This window comes from Pinus tabuliformis, chromosome 8, assembly GCF_031772625.1.
Source record: "Pinus tabuliformis cultivar Carrire ecotype Pingquan chromosome 8, CPIR1, whole genome shotgun sequence".
In the NCBI taxonomy this organism is placed as follows: Eukaryota; Viridiplantae; Streptophyta; class Pinopsida; order Pinales; family Pinaceae; genus Pinus; species Pinus tabuliformis.
This window is the reverse complement of record NC_142294.1, coordinates 571,120,633-571,143,715: the sequence shown is the minus strand read 5'-3', so window position 1 is coordinate 571,143,715 and position 23,083 is coordinate 571,120,633. Positions and strand designations below refer to the sequence as shown.

Below are 23,083 nucleotides of genomic sequence, written 5' to 3'. Positions count from 1 at the left end.
GTGTATGATCATTGTCACTTGTGGCAAGTTGTATATGTTCCCGAAGCATGTATGATCCTTGCCACCTATAGCAAGTGGTATAGCCTATTGTCAAGTCTGGGACTTGACCGAGTATACCCCAATATGCATCCTACCCACAAGTTGGCCTTATCAAGATTGCCACCCATCTGGCCAATGGATGAGGAGATTTAAGATGTGTCTAATCCTTGCCATTTATGGCAAGTGGTATCAGTGGTCAGGATGCAGGTGTTCTACCACTTGATTCTTGAGGATCAAGGTGGGAAGATCAGCGGACAATAGGTTGTGTGTGATCCTTACCTCTCATGGTAAATGGTATCTTGCCTATTATCTTTGGATATAAGGTTGCAAATTAATCTCCCCTATGATGATTCTTCTTCTTTAAATTAAGACATCATTATTCCGCAGATGAGTAGAGGTGAGCAAGGGTGAGTAGAGACGACATATGATATGATGTAGCGATGATGACGATGAGATATGTACATCTAAGATGAGAAGTCTTATGATGCAGTCACAAATTCCTCCCTAACTGAGGGAGTGTTGAAAATTGGCAGCTGAGGGAGCAATTTCCCCATTTGGGAAGCCCAGCAAACCCTAAGGAGACTCCACTTGCCCTTGGAAAAAATAAATTTGCACATGGAAAAATATTATTTGTAATGTGGGTCCAAAACTCAAAAAGTACAAGTCGGCCTAAAAGAGAAATTCGACCCCCAATACCACATATAAATACACCTCACTTAGCATTACTTGGAGGCATCACATCACACATCATTCCTTCTTCATTTGGTTTGATTTCTTCCAAAATTACAAGGTCTAAGTTCACACATGCGAAGGAGAGAGGGAGTTTCTGATATAACAACGTTGACTTTTCTATTTTTTGCATCTTTGACCAATGTTGACTTTGGGAGAATTGCCTTGGTTTGGCTGATTTTTGGATCTGTTCTGGAGAAGACTGAATTTTTTTTGGGCACTTTGACCATCTTTAACCACAGATTTGAAGCTAGGGTTTTCACAGGTCAAACTGTTGACCTTCACTGATTTGTGGGCAAATTTTTTGGATTATTTTCACTGGGTTTGACTAAGCAAAAGAGGCCAAATTTATTGTTGGGTTGACCGAAATCTTTGGAGTTGATTTGACTCTTGACTTTCACTGATTCAGGTTGCATTGACTACTGTTGACTTTGATGTTGATAGGTTGAAAATTGCAAAATTGATATTTGACCAGATTTGACTTTTTGACTCATCTTTCACTGAATATTAGATTGGTTGATTTGAAAAGTCAAACCTTTGACCTTTGACTAGTTGTTGGATATACTTGGACTATGTATATATGCTGAACATTTAATGAACATCTAATAGAAAAATAATTTGGTTGGGTTTTCCCCCTTGTGGGGTTTTTCCCTGGTTTTTGACCAAAAATATGTCTTATTGATCTTGGTTGTCTTCTATTGTGCATATTGTTTACTATTCTATCTACAATTGCTTTGTTATTGGGTGATTGAAATAAATTTGAAAAAGTGATTGCTACTGAAAGAAGAATTTGTTGAAGTGATTGTAACATAGAACATTGAAAAATTAACATTCTTCTTGGCTTCAATAATGGCATCTTACTTGAGGATTACAACCATTAATCCTACCTAAACTATCAACTTCCTCCTTTATCATATACACTGCACTAAGAAGTGATATCATAACTCTCTCATGTGACTCCCTAACTTGGCTAAACATTCTACAACGACGAGAAATGACCCTCCTACAACCTAAAAAATCATAAGAACTAAAGCTTCCTTTAAGTGTGGAAATATTTTATACCATTGTTACCTCTCAAATTGTGTGCAAGTATTACAAGAACAATGGGAAGTCTTTTTCTTGAATAATATTCATCCAAACGCAAACATATCAAAGCTTGTTTGCTTGGTATAGAATCCAATATAGGTACTGATAGACTACGTGAATAGTAGTTAGAAAGACCCAATATATCATTATCATCAATAGCCCTTTAAAACATATTTTGTTTTTGTTTTTGCTTGTTCATTGCTTCGCGGAGTGATTGAGCAATAACTTTAAAATAGACACCTCAATATTAATCACAATGGTGCCATGGTCATTTTCCAAATGATGGCATTACGTTAAAATCACAACTATAGAGTTTTAGTTGGCTATTACCTTTTTATTTCCATGTTTGATTTTCCAAGGCCTGAAGAAAATTACATTCAAAGTTAGAAGATTTTAATTTCAATTCACTAGTTAGACTTAACTTGAAATGGATGTTATTGGTCCTCCTTTGCTCCTGGATGCTTCTTGAACATAAGTTTTGTTTCTCCTTCAATAGTGAGTTCTTCCATCTCCAAGTGAGATCGAGTCATTTGTCCTTAACAAGGAAGCAACTCATCCATGGATTCCTTGTAAAATTTCCACGTCATCTTTATTTAGCAAAAGTGACTCTTAAATGGGATGATTATCTATATGCTTGAACATGCCTCTTAAAAAAATACCAAGGATTTTGATCCCACTTGTAGTCTTCTAGCCACCCCTTTCGTTTGTTTCTTCATTGACTTCATTTTCATGTATATTTATGAACTCAAAGAGTTGTAATGGTTGTCTCTAACAAAGATTGGAATACCCTACGTGCATTCACCAAATCTAGTACTAGCACATTATATAATGTTACTATTTCTTATTGAACACCCCTTAAGCCTAATCAAGAGTATGTTCTTTCCTACAAAGGAAAAGGTTTGGTTTATATGGTTCATCTTGCAATTCTGTGATTTTGTCTTGAAATTTCATTCCCAATTTCAAATTTAAGCTTTAGTATTTGTTATTGTCTTGTGCCATGGCATATGGTGTACCTTAAAGGGATGCCATAACTAGCTTTTGTTCATTGTAAAGATTTTCCTACCTTTAGAACAATTGTGGTTTTCTAAGTTATCATGTTACAACTCCATTAATGCAAATTTATGCCACCCTCCATTAGTTTGTGTAAGATTTGTGTGTAGGATTTGGTGATCCAACGTTAATGTATTGTTCAATACAAACAATCTTAATTTAAGTCTCTCGCACCTTCAACTCATCAAGACACTTTAATCCACACATGCATTTTTAAGGGCCTAGGGAAATCAAGAGAAAACATGGGTATCCAACTTCAAGCAATAGATTACTATTCCTTAAAAATGGATTTTGCAAAGAGTACATTCTCGAAGTCATTTGTCCACGAAATGGATGTCATTGTCATGATGCACATCTTTCTGAATCATTGACATTTCTCCATAACCTAGACTACTATTATTACAACACTAAATCACTCTATGCAGGTGTGTGTACTTGTAGATTGACAAAAATAAATGATATATGTTTACTTAAAATTTTCCACAAAGATGTAGCCATCAAGTGAAGTGAAGTGGAGAAGACTTCTGCCGCCTAGATTACTAATACTATAACATTGAATCTTTTTATTAAGGATCTTACTTATAAGTTGGTACAAGTGGATCGCAGAAAAGACTTGTATGTCATATGCCAACACATTTTCCTCTTAACAAACTCCCAAATATTTAGAACTCATATATTTTAGCTGTAAATTGTTTTTCAATCTTATAAAATTGTTTTCAAAATTATTTTGTATTCAATTTTTTTTAACAAATTTGAAGGAACACAAGCCCATTTGTTCATAGTTAGTTCCAAAATGTGAAAGACGCCAAACCCCACTTTTTCAATATGACTTCCAAATTTGAAGAATCATAAAACCTATTGTTACAATAAAAGAGCCTTTTAAATCATTCAAAATAAGGGAGGTTTAACTTTATATCACGTGATGCATTTATGTGTTCTCTACTCACCTTGGTCTAATAAAATATATCACAAGTATTTCCAGATTGTAAGAATTATCCTTGCATTTTAATTTTAAAATTTTAATAAAAACATAAATAATGTCAACAAGTTCAAATATTTACCATGGTTGTGTATCAGCGATTTACGATTACATCTATAAATTGTTGCTGCCAGATTAAATTATTCATTCTAAATTCACATAAAACTATTTAGTAAAATTCTGCACCCTATAGAATGCCGAAGCAACATGCCTTTTATATTATTCACATCGCTATCGCAATATATTAATACTTATCCATCTGTATCCGAATATGATAAACACCCCGGATATAGCAAGAAACAAATTCAAGGCGCAGCTCCATGGCAAACAATAAGGTATACCTCATATATAAAATATACAACGCATGATATTAAATCCAACTAATATACCATGTTGTATTTCTTGCCCTAGCAACAATTTTTGCAAACGGAATGTATAGATTTCTCTCATCCGAAGAAAGATCAAAAGCATTCTTCATCTATGTTACATCTTTGTAGCTCTTCCAGAGTCCAAAGATAATGCCAAAACCTAGACTTGAATGGACCGGATTCAACTTTTATTCTAAGACTGTGCTTACACTAACTAGCTATATGTTTATAAGAACGAATGAAGTGATTATTTGGAAGCACAAAGGTAACCCTCATCAATATGAAACAACGATTTATGTCTAGAGTATAGCACATAATCATATAAAACTATGTCGACATGTTTAGAATATTACACAATCATATCGAACTATATAGACATTACACAAAATCAAAATTAGAATTTAAATATGGATGTAGAGTTTACACAATCATTGCATTTTTGGTCTTGGAATAAGACCCGGAAATACTTTTGATTGGATAACAATTCAACTTTTTTGGATGTTTCTAAGGAAACAGGTTAATGGCCCAAGATGCAAAGGCATCTAGTAAGAGTGAAAGTCTACCTTATTACATAACAACGGTAGGTTATTTCAGGTGGCACAGTTTTCCTTGAATGATATTGATGAGTTAGCCCACATTCATGGATAGCAATCAGTGATAACTGTCCTCACTGCTGATTGACACCTGAGTTATGATAAGTTTTGTCACCTTGAAAAAAAGTCATTGCATTCTTGACAAGGGCAACATAGAAGCCAAGCTTTCTTACTACTCTCAACTAAATGACAGAGAACGGAAATAATAGACATAGTTGATATTTCCAGAAATCAAAAAACACCCTCTGCCAAAATAATCTCAAAAACATTACAAATCACAGTAACAAACACATTGCATATAAGAATAGAAACTGCGTGGATCATATGGCACAACGTTACCCTCTGCATTGTAAGCCCACAAAACTTTGCCAATCATTTATGCGAGCAGATAACATCTCTTGAATGAATGATCATGGCTCAAAGGACACATCTTTCTTGAGCTTTTCATCATGTTAGCAGCTTCCGTTGTATCAGAAACTAGTAATACAGAACTTGATTGTTAATAATGATATGTTTAATGAAAGATGCATCTTTGTACAGTTATTGAACAATCGATTCTTCCCTATTGTCATCGTGAGCTTTTTTCTTCCTCACAAACAGTTTGTCAATATCTTCTGTTACAACATTGCTCCTGCAGGTAGACCAAGCATCGTAGAAAGAAACATAAAAATCTTTAGAAACTAAAAAACTATGATTCAATAATATGATCATATGGCACAAAGAATTGCTTAATAATCATTTACACTGCTAAATGAAAATAACTTAGTACATTGATTTCTACATGTTTTATTTTTTCCCGGTCTCTCTATAGCGTATTTGTTCGAGTGCCCAATGACTACATATGTCTTGCCCTATATTGGCAATGGCTGATACTAAAATAAAACCCTTTATACTTCAATGCAAATGATTATGACTTTGGGTTTGAATGGAGCGAAGACAAATCTCAACAATCATTATCCAGTTTACTAACTTGAAAACAGAGAAGCGGGAGGATTCACCAATTGCCTATGCACTAGCTCTAAAGGTCACTAGATACCCTGCAGACACATTGAAACGATATCTGAAAACAGAAATCCTAGAATTCAAGAGTCAACAGCCTGAAATGAAAATCCATTAGATAAAACGTAAGCACGTATGAAGAAAAGTATTGACGAATGAATCAATGACCATGGCAATCTCAACTATTCTGGACAACTTTCGATGTTGACAATAAAATAGAAGTTCAAATCATCATGTCTGAAGATGAATCAAGTGGAAACACATACATTGACAAAGTTTAGGTCGCTACCTCTCCAACGCGTGATGATTCACAGGGGATCAATGCAACTTTCTTTTAAGAACTTAGGTCACTACCTCTCCAAACCGTGATGATTCACACGGGATCAATGCAACTTTCTTTTAAGAACTTAGGTCACTACCTCTCCAACCCGTGATGATTCACAGGGGATCAATGCAACTTTCTTTTAAGAACTTAGGTCACTACCTCTCCAACCCGTGATGATTCACAGGGGATCAATGCAACTTTCTTTTAAGAACTTAGGTCACTACCTCTCCAACCCGTGATGATTCACAGAGGAACAATGCAACTTTCTTTTAAGAACTTATTATTTTACTGAGAGAAGCAAGGTGAATTCTACAGTCCAGAATGGATGAGATGTGTAATGTAACATAATATAGTACTAACAAACCATAATGAAAGGAAAATTGAGATCCACAACGTAAAAGTTTTTAAAAAATGACCATCATAATAAAAAAGAACATTACAAAGGCCAACACTAAGAATAATTCGAAAATTTAAAAAAAAAATAAAAAGATCCATCATAGCCCCAATATTTTAAGCACCAAGAAGTTTGTGCTTCAATTTCGTTTAGATCCCTTAGTGCTTAATAGCTCGGAAGATAAGATGGATCTACACTAGTATTAGTTGACTCCCCGGGTTATTGTATATATTGTACCATTTCCATTGCATCATCCTGTACTCGATATTTCTCATATCCTTGTTGCATGTACAATATACTTGTTGCTCGATCGAGAAACAGATTTGCCTATCTTCATGTACCAAACAAAGAATACGATATGTTGTTAACACATGGTCGAAGTTGATCTTTGGCATTAGTCCTTAATACCAATTCAAGGACAAAGCATCTCCAAGAGTGAGGACACGTTTGAACCCAATTTAAACAATTGCTATTGTTAATTTTTATTAGTTAGGACCCTAAAGGTCACATCCATTCACCTTGACCTAGCCCTTTAGGGCAATATAAACTCCAAGTCGTTCATTCATTATAATCATCATCAATTATTTTATTTTATTCTTATTAAATAGCAATATATATTTCTACATACATTGGAAATTGGATCTAGCGACAGTCTTGCTTGAGTTGTTAAGACTAGGGGTTAGCTCCACAGGTTGTTACGACTAGGGGTTAGACAACACAATATAGACATGTTATTGTCTATATTGTACCATTTCCGTTGCATCATCCTATACTCGATATTTCTCATATCATTGTTGCATGTACAACATACTGTTGCTCAAGAAACAGATTTGTCTATCTTCATGTACCAGAAAAAGAATATGATATGTTGTTAACGCGTGGCCGAAGTTGATCTCTAGCATTAGTCCTTAATCCCAATTCAAGGACAAAGCATCTCAAAGAGGCAGAACATGTTCTAACCCAATTTAAACAATTGTTATTGTTAATTTTTATTAGTTCGGACCCCTAAAGGTCACATCCATTCACCTTGATCTAGCCCTTTAGGGCAATATAAACTCCAAGTCGTTCATTCATTATAATCATCATCAATTATTATATGCTTATTAAATAGTAACATATATTTCTACATGCATTGGAAATTGGATCTAGCAACACTCTTGCTTGAGTTGTTAAGACTAGGGCTTAGCTCTAGTGTTCCACAGGGACACGTCCCTTAGGGTGGGGAGCGCGCCCCCTCACTCCCCCATACTCTTGGGATGGGGAAACTCCTAGGGAAACGTTTCCCCACATCCCCCTTTTGGGAAAACAAGGGTAACATCGGGGGAAACGTTTCCCCATTGAGGGAATGTATTTCCCTTGTCGGGTGGGTAGGGGGACGCAAGGAGGATGTCGGCTTTGTACATTGCTACCAAAGACCCTTTGGACGCAACTTTTTTTCAAGAAGGCAATGATTTATGATAGGGGAAGCCTAGTATTTGACCATATTGACCTACTAATGCTATGCAATTCACGGTAAAAGTGACATTCTCCTTTATCTTTCATTATCATCATTTTACTTAATATTTTAACATTACCATGAAATGACTCAAGATGTTTGAGAGTGGCTCTGACCTCATTGGATTTCATATTACGAAGTGTTAAATTTGGCAACTAGGGCCAAACATCACTTTGGACAGCTCTTATGAGGCAGCTAATATTTTTCTTAGATTCCTCTTTTCGAGAGGTGTAGGATTGATCTAAAGATCATCCCATTCTGACATGCATAAATGAAGTTATGAATTTATTTTGATTATGGACAAATTGTCAAGGTCAGCGAACGATCAAATTAGCCTCCTCCAGCGTTCAATGTTGCATATAAATACAAGGTGCCTCCTCATTTTGGCATCTCATCTCATTCATCTTTCTCTCTCTCATCTTGATTGGGTATGGATTTCTAGGCCTCTCTCTCTCCACATGTACGAAAGGAAGTTTGTCTTTTCTAGCTGCTGTGTTGACCAGATTTCACTGAAATTTCAGGAGGCTGAAATTTCAGGAGACCGAAATTTCAGGAGGCTGACTTTGACCAGCGTTGACCCTATTTGACTTTGGTTTTTTGAGGGAGAGGAGACTTTTGTTTGGGCAGGCCATTGTTTTGGGCACAAAAATTGAGGCAATTTGACCCCTGCGTTGACCAACATTGATTACCCTAATTCAAATTGTTGCATTGACTTTTGTTGACCAGATTTGACTGGTTATTTTTGGACTGTTTTGGGTTGCATTATCTTGCTGTTGGAGGCCGAGTTGACCAAGGTTGACCAAGCTGTTTTGGAGGTCAATTTCAGCCCTGTTGACTAGTGTTGACTTTCTGGTTAGGGCTTTTTGTTTATGTTGTTTTCACTGATCAGTTTGGGCAAGTGAATATTGTAAATTGTACTCTCTCTCTCTCCGCTGAACTTTTGAAGAATTATAAGAAGAATTGATCAAGAGTTTCCCCACATTGGGGTTTGCCCCTGGCTAGTGCCATATCTTGTGTCCTCTTGTGTTGGCTTGTCTTCTACTGTTATTGTTTATGTTCTATCTGCATTTTACTATCATGTTGATGTGATTGCTATATTGGATATGATATTGGGCTAATAAAGAAAATTGAAGTAAAATTGCTCTAAGCATAGAACATACCATTGTTATCCTAAAATTAACATGGTATCAGAGCTGAGGTGAAGACAAAGCCCAAGCAAGAGTGAAGAGAAATCACTAAGAGGAGCAATCACTGATCAAGAACAAGTCTCAATGGCCTCCACATCCTACTTCAAGTCTGATGATAACCTTCATGATAAGTTTGATTATCATGCATGGAAGATGTCTCTTGATTTGACTTTAGAAGAGCAAGATATCATGGATTATGTGCAGGGAAAGACTCTGAAACCTCCTTCAAAGGCACCAGTTGTTGCTAAGACAAAGTACAAAAAGGGTGAAGTCAAAGCCAAGAAGATCATCAGGGATTCTATTCATAAGCACTTAGTTGCTTACATCTCTGATTTGAATACATCAAAGGAGATATATGACAGGTTGGTTGGCATGTTCAAATCTAGCAATGCAAATCAAATTCTTTTCCTCAAGAACAAGTTGAAGGATATAACGAAGAGAAAAGGTAAGGATATTCAATCCTACTTCATGAGGATTATCGAGATCAAAAATGATCTTCTTTCGATTGGTGAAGCTATTGCTGATAGGGAGCTCACTCTCATTGCCTTTGGAGGTCTTCCTCCCGAATGGCATGTGTTCAACACTACTATTCTCAATAACGACAAAATTCCAGGTTTTGAAGAATTGTTGACTAGATGTTCTCAAGAAGAAACAAGGATGATGGAATTGGAGATGGCTTTGAATAGGAATAATCCTACCGCATTCTCTGCTCATGCCAAGAGGAAGAACAATGCAGGTTCAAAGAAGCAAAGTCAAGGAAGACTGGAATTCAAAAATGAAAGGAAGGGAAGATGCTTTGTTTGCAAAAAGTTTGGTCACTATGCCAGGGAGTGTCCAAATAGAAGGTACACATCTCATGATGATGATCACAATCATTCCAGGGGCAGCAACAACAATCAAAGGAATGGCAGGTTCAACAACAAATGGAAAAGGAATGCTTCCGCTAGTCAACTTGGAAATGATCAAGCTTCTAAAAGAATAAGAAACTCCAGGTATGATGAGTCTAATGTTGTAAATTCTAAGCAAAAGGAATTTTATCTTATATTTACCCTCTCTACTGCCTCTCCTCCAGATACTTTGGGAAATTGGTTGATTGATAGTGGTGCCTCAAGGCACTTCACCGGGTACAAGGAAGCTCTTTCAAATCTAATAGAGAAGGATACAAATTTGGAAATTATCCTTGGAGACAATGCCACCTATCCCATGAAGGGAGTTGGGAATGTTACCCTTCAATTGAATCAAGGTAACACCATTCATCTTCAAGAAGTACTATATGTACATGATCTAAAGAAGAATCTAGTGTCTATCTCGGAGATGGAAGACAAAGGATTCAAGGTGGCATTTGGAAAAGAAATTTCAAAGAAGCATTTACTCTTGGATTCAGGGTTGACAGTTTATATCAAGTTGGAGGAAGTCCACTGGGAGCCATGTCTTGCGACACATCTCTTCAATCCGAACTATGGCACCAGAGGTTTGCTCATCTTCACTATAAGGCTCTACCCGATGCAAGGAAGATGGTTACAGGTATGCCCGAATTCAAAATAGAGCATGAAGGTGTATATCAGGGATGTGCCGAGGGAAAACATACAAGGGGACCATTCCCCTCAAGTGATAGAAAGACCACAGACATTTTGCAATTGGTTCATTCTGATCTATCTGGTATGTTGCCTGTGACATCATTAGGAGGATATTTATATTATGTTGTCTTTGTGGATGACTTCTCTCGCAAAACTTGGATATATTTCTTGAAGAAGGACGAAATATTCTCATGGTTCCGTGCCTTCAAAGCCTTGATGGAAAATCAAACAGGAAAGAAGATCAAGATATTGAGGACCGATAATGGAACCGAGTATGAGTCAAATGAATTCAATGACTATTGCAAGGAAGCTAGCATTAAGAGGGAGACTAATATTGCATATAATCCTAAGCAAAATGGTGTTGCTGAAAGGAAGAATCGTTCCATTATAGAAGCCACTCGTGCCATGCTTCATGATCAAGGACTTCCAAAGTTCCTATGGGGAGAAGCTGCCAACACTGTTGTGTACGTTCAAAATCGATGCCCTCATCAAGCATTGGACTCCAAAACTCCCGAAGAAGTTTTCATCGGTAAGAAACCTGATGTTTCTCACTTTAGAATTTTTGGTAGCCCCGTATATTTTCATGTGCCGAAAGAAAAGAGAAGTAAATTGGATGCTTCCGGGAAGAAAGGAACATTTGTGGGCTACAAGGAAACTTCTAAGGCATATAGAATCTATGTGTCTGGTCAAAGAGAAGTGGAGATAATTCATGATGTCACTTTCGATGAGGATGTTGCCCTTGGGAAGATTAGTGACCTTCCTCTTCCAAGGAAGGACAAAGAAGAAGATTTTGGAAAGCAGGGAGAATCGCAGGATGAGCAGATGCCCGATGTTGAAGGACCAATGGATCCCATTGATCCACCCTCTCATGAGCCCTCCTCCTCGAAAAGGAGACCCTCATGGCTTAGGGAGACTCTCGAAGATGCCGAGTGACATATTGCACCAAGGGGGACATTTCGTGAAAGTAAGAAGCCAAATAGGTACCAAGGGTACTTAACTTTTATGAGCACCATTGTTCAATCTGAGCCTTGCACATTCGAAGAAGTTGCCAAACACCAAGTTTGGAAGGATGCAATGAATGAAGAGTATGAGTCAATTATGAAAAATGATGTCTGGGATGTGGTCCCTAGACCCAAGGACAAATCCGTTGTCACCTCGAAATGGCTCTTCAAGATCAAGCATGGCGCTAATGGAAGTGTTGAAAAGTTTAAGGCCAGATTCGTTGCTTGAGGCTTCTCTCAAAAGGAAGGTGTAGATTATGATGAGATATCTGCACCGGTTGCTCACTACACCATCCGTTCGATTATAGCCCTTGCTGCCTCACAAGGATGTAATCTTCATCAGATGGATGTCAAGACTGCCTTCTTGCATGGTTCACTTAAGGAGGAAGTCTATGTGGAACAACCTGAGGGGTTTGAAGTTCAAGATCGTCAGACACATGTATGCAGGTTGAAGAAAGCCCTCTATGGGTTGAAGCAAGCACCCCAGGCTTGGTATGAGAGGATCGATAGCTATCTGATGAAGTTGGGATTTACAAGAAGTGAAGTTGATCCAAACCTTTACTTTAAGGTTGAGAATGATAGACCTCTCATCTTGGTACTCTATGTGGACGATCTCTTTCTGACAGGTGCAGACCCTCTTATTCATCAATGTAAGAGAGAGTTGGCTTCCGAATTTGATATGAAGGACCTAGGACTGATGCATTACTTCCTAGGGTTGGAGGTCTGGAAAAAGCCAGGGGAGATTTTCCTTTCTCAAGGAAAATATGTTGTGAAGCTACTTGAAAGATTTGGGATGGTGGACTGCAAGTCCATGACTACTCCGATGGAACTTAACTTCAAGAAGTTATGCGGAAGTGTTGCCGGGCCCGATTTGGGAAATCCTTTTGAGTATCATCAACTCATAGGGGCCCTGATGTTCTTGGTGAACTCCCGTCCAGACATATGTTTTGCATTGAATACAATGAGCCAATTTATGGTCGAGCCTCATCACATACATTGGATTGCTGCCAAAAATCTCTTGAGATATCTTCGAGGCTCAATCACTTATGAACTGAGTACACTGTCGAGAATTTGAGGCTCCATGGTTACTCTGATGCAAACTGGGCTGGCAGTGTGGTGGATCGTAAAAGCAGATCTGGATGTTGCTTCTCTCTAGGTCCTGCTTCGATATCATGGATGCGCAGGAAGCAAAAGTCGGTTGCCTTGAGCACTGCTGAGGCTGAATATATTGCTGCTAGTTTGGCCTCCTGTGAAGCTATTTGGTTGAGGAAGCTCTTTAGTGAGCTGTTTGGACATGTGATGGATACCACCATGATCTTCTGCGACAATCAAAGTGGGATTCGTCTTTCGGAGAATCTTGTGTTTCATGACCGCTCCAAGCATATTGATATCAGATACCACTATATCTGGGATATGGTACAATGGGGAGCAATAAGGCTTCAACACATTGGGACTGATGATCAGGTCACCAATATTCTTACGAAGCCCCTAGGAAAGGTCAAATTATTGACCTTCCGTGAACGACTTGGAGTCGTGGAGAGACCCTCTTATGAGGGTCCCGTATGAGATGGATGTTGAACTCTGGGAGCTCCAGGGGGCTTGGGGTACTTCTTGGAGCGATGAGCGACCATAGGGTGAGTGGTTCACCCTCCCCTATTGGTGTGCGATGTACAGGGTGAGTGGTTCACCTTCCCCTGTGATACCCCATGGTGGCATATGCATAGGATGAGTGGTTCACCTTCTCCTATGGCATATGAGCAAGATGAGTGGTTCACCTTCTCTTGTCGGCACATCCTACCCATGTAGTCTGGGACTCATGGGAAGTACCTCTCGTCTGGCCAATGAGTAGGGAAATGAGGATAGGGACCATAGTACTACTGATGGACGCATCGTGTACTACCATACTCCTTATGCTAGGATGTTGATATTGATAGGATCAATGGAAACTGACTACGGGTCAATTAAGAGTGGTATGACACACTCTCTATTGTTGGAGACTGACTTCGGGTCAATGGAGAATGGTATGATACATTCTCGATCATTTCTTCTTTCTTCATGGTTCAGCAGAGCAGAGCAGTGACAGGGATGGTACAGATTGTCAAACAATTTGGCAGGTGATGTTCTCCCTAGTTGAGAGGGAGTGTTAAATTTGGAAACTAGGGCCAAACATCACTTTGGACAGCTCTTATGAGGCAGCTGATATTTTTCTTGGATTCCTCTTTCCGAGAGGTGTAGGATTGATCTAAAGATCATCCCATTCTGACATGTACAAATGAAGTTATGAATTTATTTTGATTATGGACAAATTGTCAAGGTCGGCCAGCCATCAAATTAGCCTCCTCCAGCCTTCAACGTTGCATATAAATACAAGGTGCCTCCTCCTCATTTTGGCATCTCATCTCATTCATCTTTCTCTCTCTCATCTTGATTGGGTACAGATTTCTGGGCCTCTCTCTCTCCACACGTGCGAAAGGAAGACTGTCTTTTCTAGCTGCTGCATTGACCAGATTTGACCAAAATTTCAAGAGGCTGACTTTGACCAGCGTTGACCCTGTTTGACTTCGGTTTTGTGAGGGAGACTTTTGTTTGGGCACGCTGTTGTTCTGGGCACAAAAACCGAGGCAGTTGCGTTGACCACGTTGACTGCCCTAATCCAAGTTGCTACGTTGACTTTTGTTGACTAGATTTGACTAGTTATTTTCAGACTATTTTGGGTTGCATTATCTTGTTGTTGGAGGCTGAGTTGACCAAGGTTGACCGCGCTGTTTTGGAAGTCAATTTCAGCCCTGTTGACCAGCATTGACTTTCTGCTTAAGGCTTTTTGTTTTTGTTGTTTTGACTGATCAGTTTGGGCAAGTGAATATTGTAAATTGTACTCTCTCTCTGCTGAACTTTTGAAGAATTATAAAAAGAATTGATCAAGGGTTTCCCCACATTGGGGTTTGTCCCTGGCTGGTGCCATATCTTGTCTCCTCTTGTGTTGGAATGTCTTCTACTGTTATTGTTTATGTTCTATCTGCGTTTTACTATCATGTTGATGTGATTGCTATATTGGATATGATATTGGGCTAATAAAGAAAATTGAAGTAAAATTGCTCTAAGCATAGAACATATCATTGTTATCCTAAAATTAACACGAAGAAAGTAGAATTCTAGATCTCACTCAAAATCCCATAAACTTAACAGTTTTCCAGGATTTTAGATTGGGGGGATTGCAACACTCCATTGAATTTTGTCATGTACGAGGGTATGGAACTACTATTTAATCAAGAGCGCCAAGCCCTCTATGTATCTTGATGTTAGTGGCATTGGTTATCGAGCTCCTCTATCATGAGCCAACTAAAAAATGTACCCATCACTCAAACAAAATCTTGACTTGACGTGCTATGCTTTTTCTATATTATTTTAATGCTTAGAGGGTGATGTTGATGACGAAGGTTCCAACATAAGCAATGATTTTGATGATATAGAGGTATTTGTTGTAGCATTTCTTTTTTGGATGCTAGAGGCCATGTGGAGCTTGTTTGTTGATATATTTTCAGTTTAGAGATGGACTGCACTTAGTGTTATTTTGGTTATGTGCACCCTTACATGCTACATAACTGAGAACTTTTTCTTATTTGTGTATAAATGGTTTGGATTCATATGGATGCACATGAATATATATGTTTTTCTTTAAAACTTGAATATTTCATGAGCTGTTGACTAGTTTTTTGGTCCAGTTTTTTACTGGTTCCGGTCCAATTTTGACCGATTCTCGGTCCAGGGGGTCTACTGATCCGTTTCTAATAACATTGTTTTAGACTTCAACATAATGTCATTGTCATATGATGAATTTACTTTTAGATGTGCATTGCATAATTTCAATTGTCAAATGATGAATTTAATTTAGATGTACCTTGCATAATGCCAAATGATGAATTTAGATGGAACATTGCATAATGTCAAATGATGGATTCAATTTACTTTTAGATGTACATTGCAGAAATGATAATTCATAATAGTCTAATACGAAATGATGAATTTCAATTTAGATGTACATTTCATAATTATTAAGATTTACTATTTAGTTATTGACATATTGTTGGGATTTTATTTTTTATTTTTATATATTAAATTTTTAATAATTTTATAATTTTTATGACTCCGACATCCCCCGTTTCCCCGAAATTTCCCTAAATTTTGGGGTTGCTTATATAAGTCCACTTGTGCATATCCCCGCTCCTGCGCTTCTATTGAAGAATGTAACTAGCTTTGGTTTTCATAATTGTACTTATCAAAAGAAAATTTATTATTAAAGAAAATGACCTATTAAAGCATGGGTTTCATGCTTGGGTCAATGTTTTCTAGGTCAAAGTCCCCATTAAGGTCTTTTAGGTTTTGTCTTGAGTCATTAGAGTCATTGTCATTATTATTAGAGCCTTTTTGGGCCTTTGTATCATGTAAAAAAGAATTATTTTTGAGTCAAAAAGGTAATTTGTCACCTCCACACCAAGTCGGCCTGGATTAGGGCAATTTGACCTCACAAGAAGCCTATATATTGAGCAACTCAACTTCATTTGGAGAGCATCATCAACAAGTTCAATCTCTAAGAAGCAGTAGCTGGAAAAGAGTGTGAAGTTGCTGGAGAAGGAGAGAAGCTGGGAAGAAGAAAATCGAGTTTTTGAGCTTGGTATGAGAGGGTTGATAGCTATCTTATGAAGTTGGGATTTACAAGGAGTGATGTTGACCCTAACCTATATTTCAATTTTGAGAATGACATGCCTCTCATGCTGGTCCTTTATGTGGATGATCTCTTTCTGACAGGTGCAAACCCTCTCATTTATCAATGCAAGAGGGAGTTGGCTTTCGAGTTCGAGATGAAGGACCTAGGACTGATGCACTACTTCCTAGGCCTCGAGGTCTGGAAAAAGTCAGGTGATATTTTCCTCTCTCAAGGAAAATACATTGTGAAGTTGCTCGAGAGATGTGGGATGATGGATTGCAAGTCTGTGTCTACTCCAATGGAACTCAACTTCAAGAAGTGTTGTTGGGCCCGAATTGGCAAATCCTTCCGAATATAGACAACTTGTGTGGGCCCTGATGTTCTTGGTAAGCTTCCATCCTGACATATGCTTCGTTGTGAAGACGTTGAGTCAATTTATGGTCGAGCTTCATCACATACATTGGATTGCTGCTAAGAATCTCTTAAGATATCTCTGGGGCACAATCTATTATGGACTGAGATACACTGCCGAGAATTTGAGGTTGCATGGATATATAGATGTTGACTGGGTTGGCAGTGTGGTGGATCATAAGAGCACGTATGGATGTTGCTTCTCATTGGGGTCTGCTTCAATTTCTTGGATGAGCAGGAAGCAGAAATCGGTTGCACTAAGCATCGTCGAGGCTGAATACATTGCAGCTAGTATGGCCTGTTGTGAAGTTGTTTGGTTGAGGAAGCTCTTCAATGAGCTATTTGAGCACGTGCTAGATACCACCGTGATCTTCTACGACAACCAGAGTGGGATTCGCCTTTCAGAGAATCCCGTGTTCCACGATCGCTCCAAGCACATTGATATCAGGTACCACTTTATCCGGGATATGGTACAACGGGGAGCAATAAGGCTCCAACACATCAGGATTGATGAGCAGGTCGCAGATATCCTCACGAAGCCTTTGGGGAAGGTCAAATTCTTAACCTTCCAAGAGAGACTTGGAGTCATGGAAAGACCCTCCCATGAGGGTCCCACTTGAGTTGGACATTGAGCTCTGGGAGCTCCTAGGGGCTTGGGGTACTTCTTGGAGCTATGAGCGACCATAGGGTGAGTGGTTCACCTTCCCCTATGTGGTGCGTTGTGTACAGGGTGAGTGGTTCACCTTCCCCTATGATACCCCATGGTGACATGTGTGTAGGGTGAGTGGTTCACCTTCCCCTACGAGACACATGTGTGTAGGGTGAGTGGTTCACCTTCCCCTACGATTGACATATGCATAGGATGAGTGGTTCACCTTCTCCTATGGCATATGAGCAGGATGAGTGGTTCACCTTCTCCTGTTGATGCCCCAACATACATCCTACCCATGTAGTCTGGGACTCATGGGAAGTACCTCTCATCTAGCCAATGAGTTGGGAAACATGGATAGGGACCATAGCACTACTGATGGACGCATCGTGTATTGTCGTACTCCCTATGTCTAGGATACATGGTGTTCAACAACTTGATCTAGGATCATTTGAGGTTCTACCTCTGGACTGACTTTTGTCAGTGGAGAGTGGTAAGGTCTTGTGACTCACTCTCGGTCGATTCTTCTTCATGGTTCAGCTAAGCAGAGATGAGATGAAAGGGATGGCATGATCACGACAGATGTATTGGTAGGTGGAATTCTCCCTAGTTGAGAGAGAGAGTTAAAATTGGCAATTAGGGGCAAATTCCACCTTAGGACAACTCATTTGATGGAGATGATGATTGCATTGGATTCCTCTTTTCGAGAGGTCCAAGATTGATATAAAGATCATCTCATTTGGACAAGAAAAAGTGTGATTTTGAATGTATGCCCACACATGTGCAAATTGTTCAGGTCGGCCTCATCATCATGTAGGTGTGTCTCTTCACCCACAACGAATTGTATAAATACAAGAGACCTCACACCTCATTTGGCACATTCATCACTCACACATTTTTCTCTCTCTTCATCAAATTGGTTCGTACAACATTTGGTAGCTTCTCTCTCTCACACGTGTGGCAAGGAGGACAAGTTTCTGGGCAGAATTGTGTAGAAATTTTGAATAATAAACACTTATTCACAGAGATTATCCCGATTATACACTATTGCGGAATACATGCACAATACATAATCTCCTCTACGTTGATCATCAATTTAGCAGCATCAAAAACAATGAAACATCAATCGCATGCACACATTAACACAGTATGTAACCCGGGGAAAGCTTACAGTTGAAAACCCCACACTATCTGTATATTAATGATTAAGAACATGTAACATTACATAGTACAATACTCCTCACAAGTATCCAGCACTATCTCCACCTATTACACACAAAACTAGCTCAGATCCGAACAAGTCACAGGTTCAAATCTCCTCTGCTGCTTTGCCTGCCTCTATTGCACAATACCAAGTGAAAATCACGTGAGCACAGGCTATTTCACTGGGCATATACTGCGCAATCCTCATGGGCATACTCAATCCATGATTGTGCAAATCTCATGCACAACTGATAGTCACAACTCACCCTTTCACTTACCTCTAACACCTGTCTCTGTTGAACTATCCATGCACTGAGTTAACTGATGTATTCTTTAGTTACTTTATGAGTTAATAATTAGTGAATTAATTAACAATCAATTCACACAACTCATCACTAGTGTATTCTCCAGTTAGACTGAATACAACTAGTTCAACTGAACACAACTCCATCAACTCCACATCCAACTCCACAGAACTCACATGCATGATTTCTAACTGAAGTCCTCCATGCAATAGCTCAACTAACACATAAGAAACCACGTGATTCCTTTTGTCAGCTGCATGTGCCACATTCGTAGCTCGAACTGAAGTGCTCCAAGAGAATAAGATAATGTTTAGAATCCAAATATTACTAAGGGCTAATAATATTTGACTGTTTCTATTTTTAGCCTGGCAGTCTAAAAATAGACTCTGATCACTCCGCTGTGAACCAAAAATAGAAGTCCATCTATTTTTCCCAACATGACCAATCATCCATAAACAGCACCCTGCAACTCATAGACCATGATCCATATGTCTAAAAATAGACTTTGCGCCAAAAATACCTTGCGGGCCCACTTAGTGAAGGCGACTTCTTTCCACTAAGCTCCATCATCTTGTTGCATTCTCAACACTCCCTCTCAACAAGATATGGATTATCAGCAACCCCTATCCTGCCTCGGTGGTATTCGAATTTGCTCCTGGTGAGCGCCTTCGTCAAGATATCAGCATCCTGATCCTCCGTTGGAATGTATGAAAGTAACATGATTCTCCGCTGCACACAATCTCTGATATGATGGTACCTGATGTCAATGTGCTTAGATCTATCATGAAATACAGGATTAGCCGAGAGTTTAATGCAACTCTGGTTATCATAGTAGGCTCCAAGTGAGAACCGAACAAACCGACCAGAATCTTCCTCATCCATATAACCTCGCATGCAGCCAAACTTGTTGCCATATACTCGGCCTCCGCTGAACTGAGTGCCACGGATCTCTGCTTCCTGCTGTACCAAGCAACTGCTGTCGACCTGATACTGAAGACCCCTCCTGATGTGCTCTTTCTGTCTGTTGGGCTCCCTGCCCAATCTGCATCCGTGAAGCCACATAGCTTCACCTCATCCTCCTGTCTGTACCACAATCCATATCCCGATGTGCCTCTCAAATAACGCAATACATGCTTGCCTGCCTTCCAGAAGAGCTTGGTTGGCTTAACCATAGCTTGTGAAAGCTGGTTAACAACATAGCATATATCGGGTCGTGTATTGACCAGATACATAAGCGACCCCACCAACTGTCGATAAACAGTGGCATCCACTTCTTCTGCTGAAGTGGCATCCTCCTTCCTCCAACCTCCAGGAAGAGGAGTATCAACAGGCTTGCAGCCATGCATGTTGAACTTCTCCAGTATCTCCCGAGCATACTTACCCTGAGAAACAAATAGTCCATCACTGCGCTGCCAGATTTCCAATCCCAGGAAATAATGGAGGCCCAAGTCCTTCATCTCAAACTCCTTAGCAAGATCATCCTTGCATGAAAGTATCAACAACTCATCACCTGTTAGAATCAAATCATCTACATAAAGTACAATGATAAGCAACTTACCCTCCACCACAATCTGGTATAGGTTTGGATCCGCCTCGCTCTTGGAGAATCCAAGTCCGATGAAATAACTGTCTATCCGTGTGTACCAAGCACGTGGTGCTTGTTTCAACCCATACAGCGCTCTCTTGAGCCTGCACACATGCGACTCGCTGCTGAAGATCTCGAAACCTTCGGGCTGTTCTATGTACACCTCCTCCTCAATGACTCCGTTGAGGAACGCAGTCTTCACATCCATCTGATGAATGTGCCATCCCATCTGCGCTGAGAGAGCAAGAATCGTCCGTATGGAAGAATACCTTGCGACAGGTGCAAATGTCTCCTCATAATCGATCCCCTCTATCTGTGAAAAGCCTCGGGCAACAAATCTTGCCTTGTACTTCTCCACACTCCCGTTAGCTGCCTGCTTAACTTTGTAGATCCATCTCGAACCCACCACTGATTTCCCTTCCGGTCTTGGGACAATCTCCCATGCACTGTTTCTGACAATCGAATCATACTCTTCCACCATGGCGTCTACCCATGCAAGATCCTCCACAGCTTCCTCGAAAGAGGATGGCTCAGTCACAACACATTTGCTCATAAGAGCCATGTATCCAGTGTACCGATCAGGTGATTGTCTCTGCCTGCGTTGGGCTGTAGGTGGTCCTACAACTTTCTCTGCATCTTGAGCCAGTCGCTCAGCTTCTGTCAAGCGCTTTCGCACTCTGATGGTTGGCGCTGCATGAGTGGTCTCTTCCACTCCATGAACTTCGTCATGTGGTTGATCCACATCCTGAAGCTCATCCTTAGGAACTAATAGCTCCTCATCTGCATGCAAGTGTAGCTCCCTCTCAAGCGAACACTTCATGGCTTTCTCCTCCTGAAATTTTATATCCCGTCGCACAACAGTCTTACCACTGTCTGGCAAATACACACGATAGTTGTGGGGCGTATCAGTGTACCCCACAAATATCCCAACCTCTGCGGTCGGCTCCAACTTCTTCCTGGCATCCTTCGTCACATGCATGTAAACGTTAGCACCAAAAATCCTCAAATGAGAAAGATCAGGCTTCTTACCAGAATAAGCCTCCTCGGGTGTACTCATGCCAAGTATCCTGTGAGGACAACAGTTCTGCACATAAACTGTTGTATTGCATGCTTCCGCCCACAAGTGAAGGGGTAGGCCCTGATCATGCAACATCGCCCGTGCAGCACCCACGATCGTTCTATTCTTCTGCTCAACAACCCCATTCTGCTGTGAGTTATGGGGAGCTATGAGCTCTCTTTGAATCCCTTCTGCACTGCAAAAGTCCTTGAACTCGCCAGAGATGTATTCACCACCATTATCGCTCCTAAGAGCCTTCACCTTCTTCCCCGACTCCTTCTCGACCAGTGCTTTGAACTCACAGAACTTTGAGTATGTCTCGCTCTTCTTCTGCATGGAGAAGATCCAGCACTTACAAGAGAAATCATCAACAAAAATCACATAATACCTGTGTTTTGTTGTCGAAGCTACTGAGAAAGGTCCACACACGTCTGTGTGAATTCTCTCAAGGATCGTCGTGGCGCGACTATCCTTCTCGTGAAAGGTGGCTTTCACAAACTTTCCCAAAGTACACCCCTTGCACTGATCTGACTGCGCAAGAGTGCCTTTAGGAAGCCCTGTAGTGATCTGCTACAGTATCTTCAAGGCTCCATGGTGAAGGTGACCCAATCTCCTGTGCCACAGCTCGCCATCATCCCGGCTCACCAATCCTTCTGCCTTGCATGCCATTGCTGCGCAACCATCTACATGCAACTGATAAAGGTTCCTCACTTGAACCCCTATCTTCCGGGTTTCTCTAGTTGTCTTGCTGTGCAGGAAAGCCTTTCCCTCGCTGAAAACAACATCATATCCCTTGTCTTCTAACATCGCCACAGAGATAAGATTCTTCTTCAATCCTGGAACATGCATCACTTCCTTCAATACGAAGGGTTTACCAGACTCCCTCTCAAAGGAAATGGTACCGATACCAGTCGCACTGTATCTACCATCATCGCCCATCTCGATGTGCACTCCAAGATCTTTCTCCTCCAGATCAGAAAACAAATCTCGATCTCCTGTCATGTGAAAAGACGCACCACTATCCAAGAACCACACCGATCCCATCACACTTGAAACCAAGCATGCGATCAATGAAAAATCAAGCTCAAACTGCGAGGCTAGAGCCTTTCCTGCTGCAGATCCAGCAGCTTGCTTGTTCTTCTTCTTCTGCGGACAATTAGTGGCATAGTGTCTGTGCTGGTGACAGTGAAAGCACTTCACCTTGGACATGTCTTGCTTCTTGCCTTTCGCACCAGAATGAGAAGCTTTCTTGTTCTTCCCCTTCTTTGCTTTGGCAGCCAAAGCGCAATTTTCTTCATCAAGTCCCTTTGATGAAGATCCGTCCCTGGTATTCCGCCTGATCTCCT

At 40.1% G+C, this 23,083-nt stretch overlaps 1 protein-coding gene across 1 annotated transcript in view; it reads right to left on the bottom strand.

Moving 5' to 3' along the window:
• Nucleotides 1–4,629: 4,629 nt before the first annotated feature.
• Nucleotides 4,630–23,083, bottom strand: part of LOC149236750 (uncharacterized) — a 69,440-nt gene continuing 50,986 nt past the window's right edge. The window contains exon 3 of the mRNA XM_089372488.1: nt 4,630–5,475. Coding sequence (XP_089228614.1) covers nt 5,385–5,475 — 91 coding nt within the window. The 3' untranslated portion in view covers nt 4,630–5,384. The remainder of the gene's footprint in view (nt 5,476–23,083) is intronic.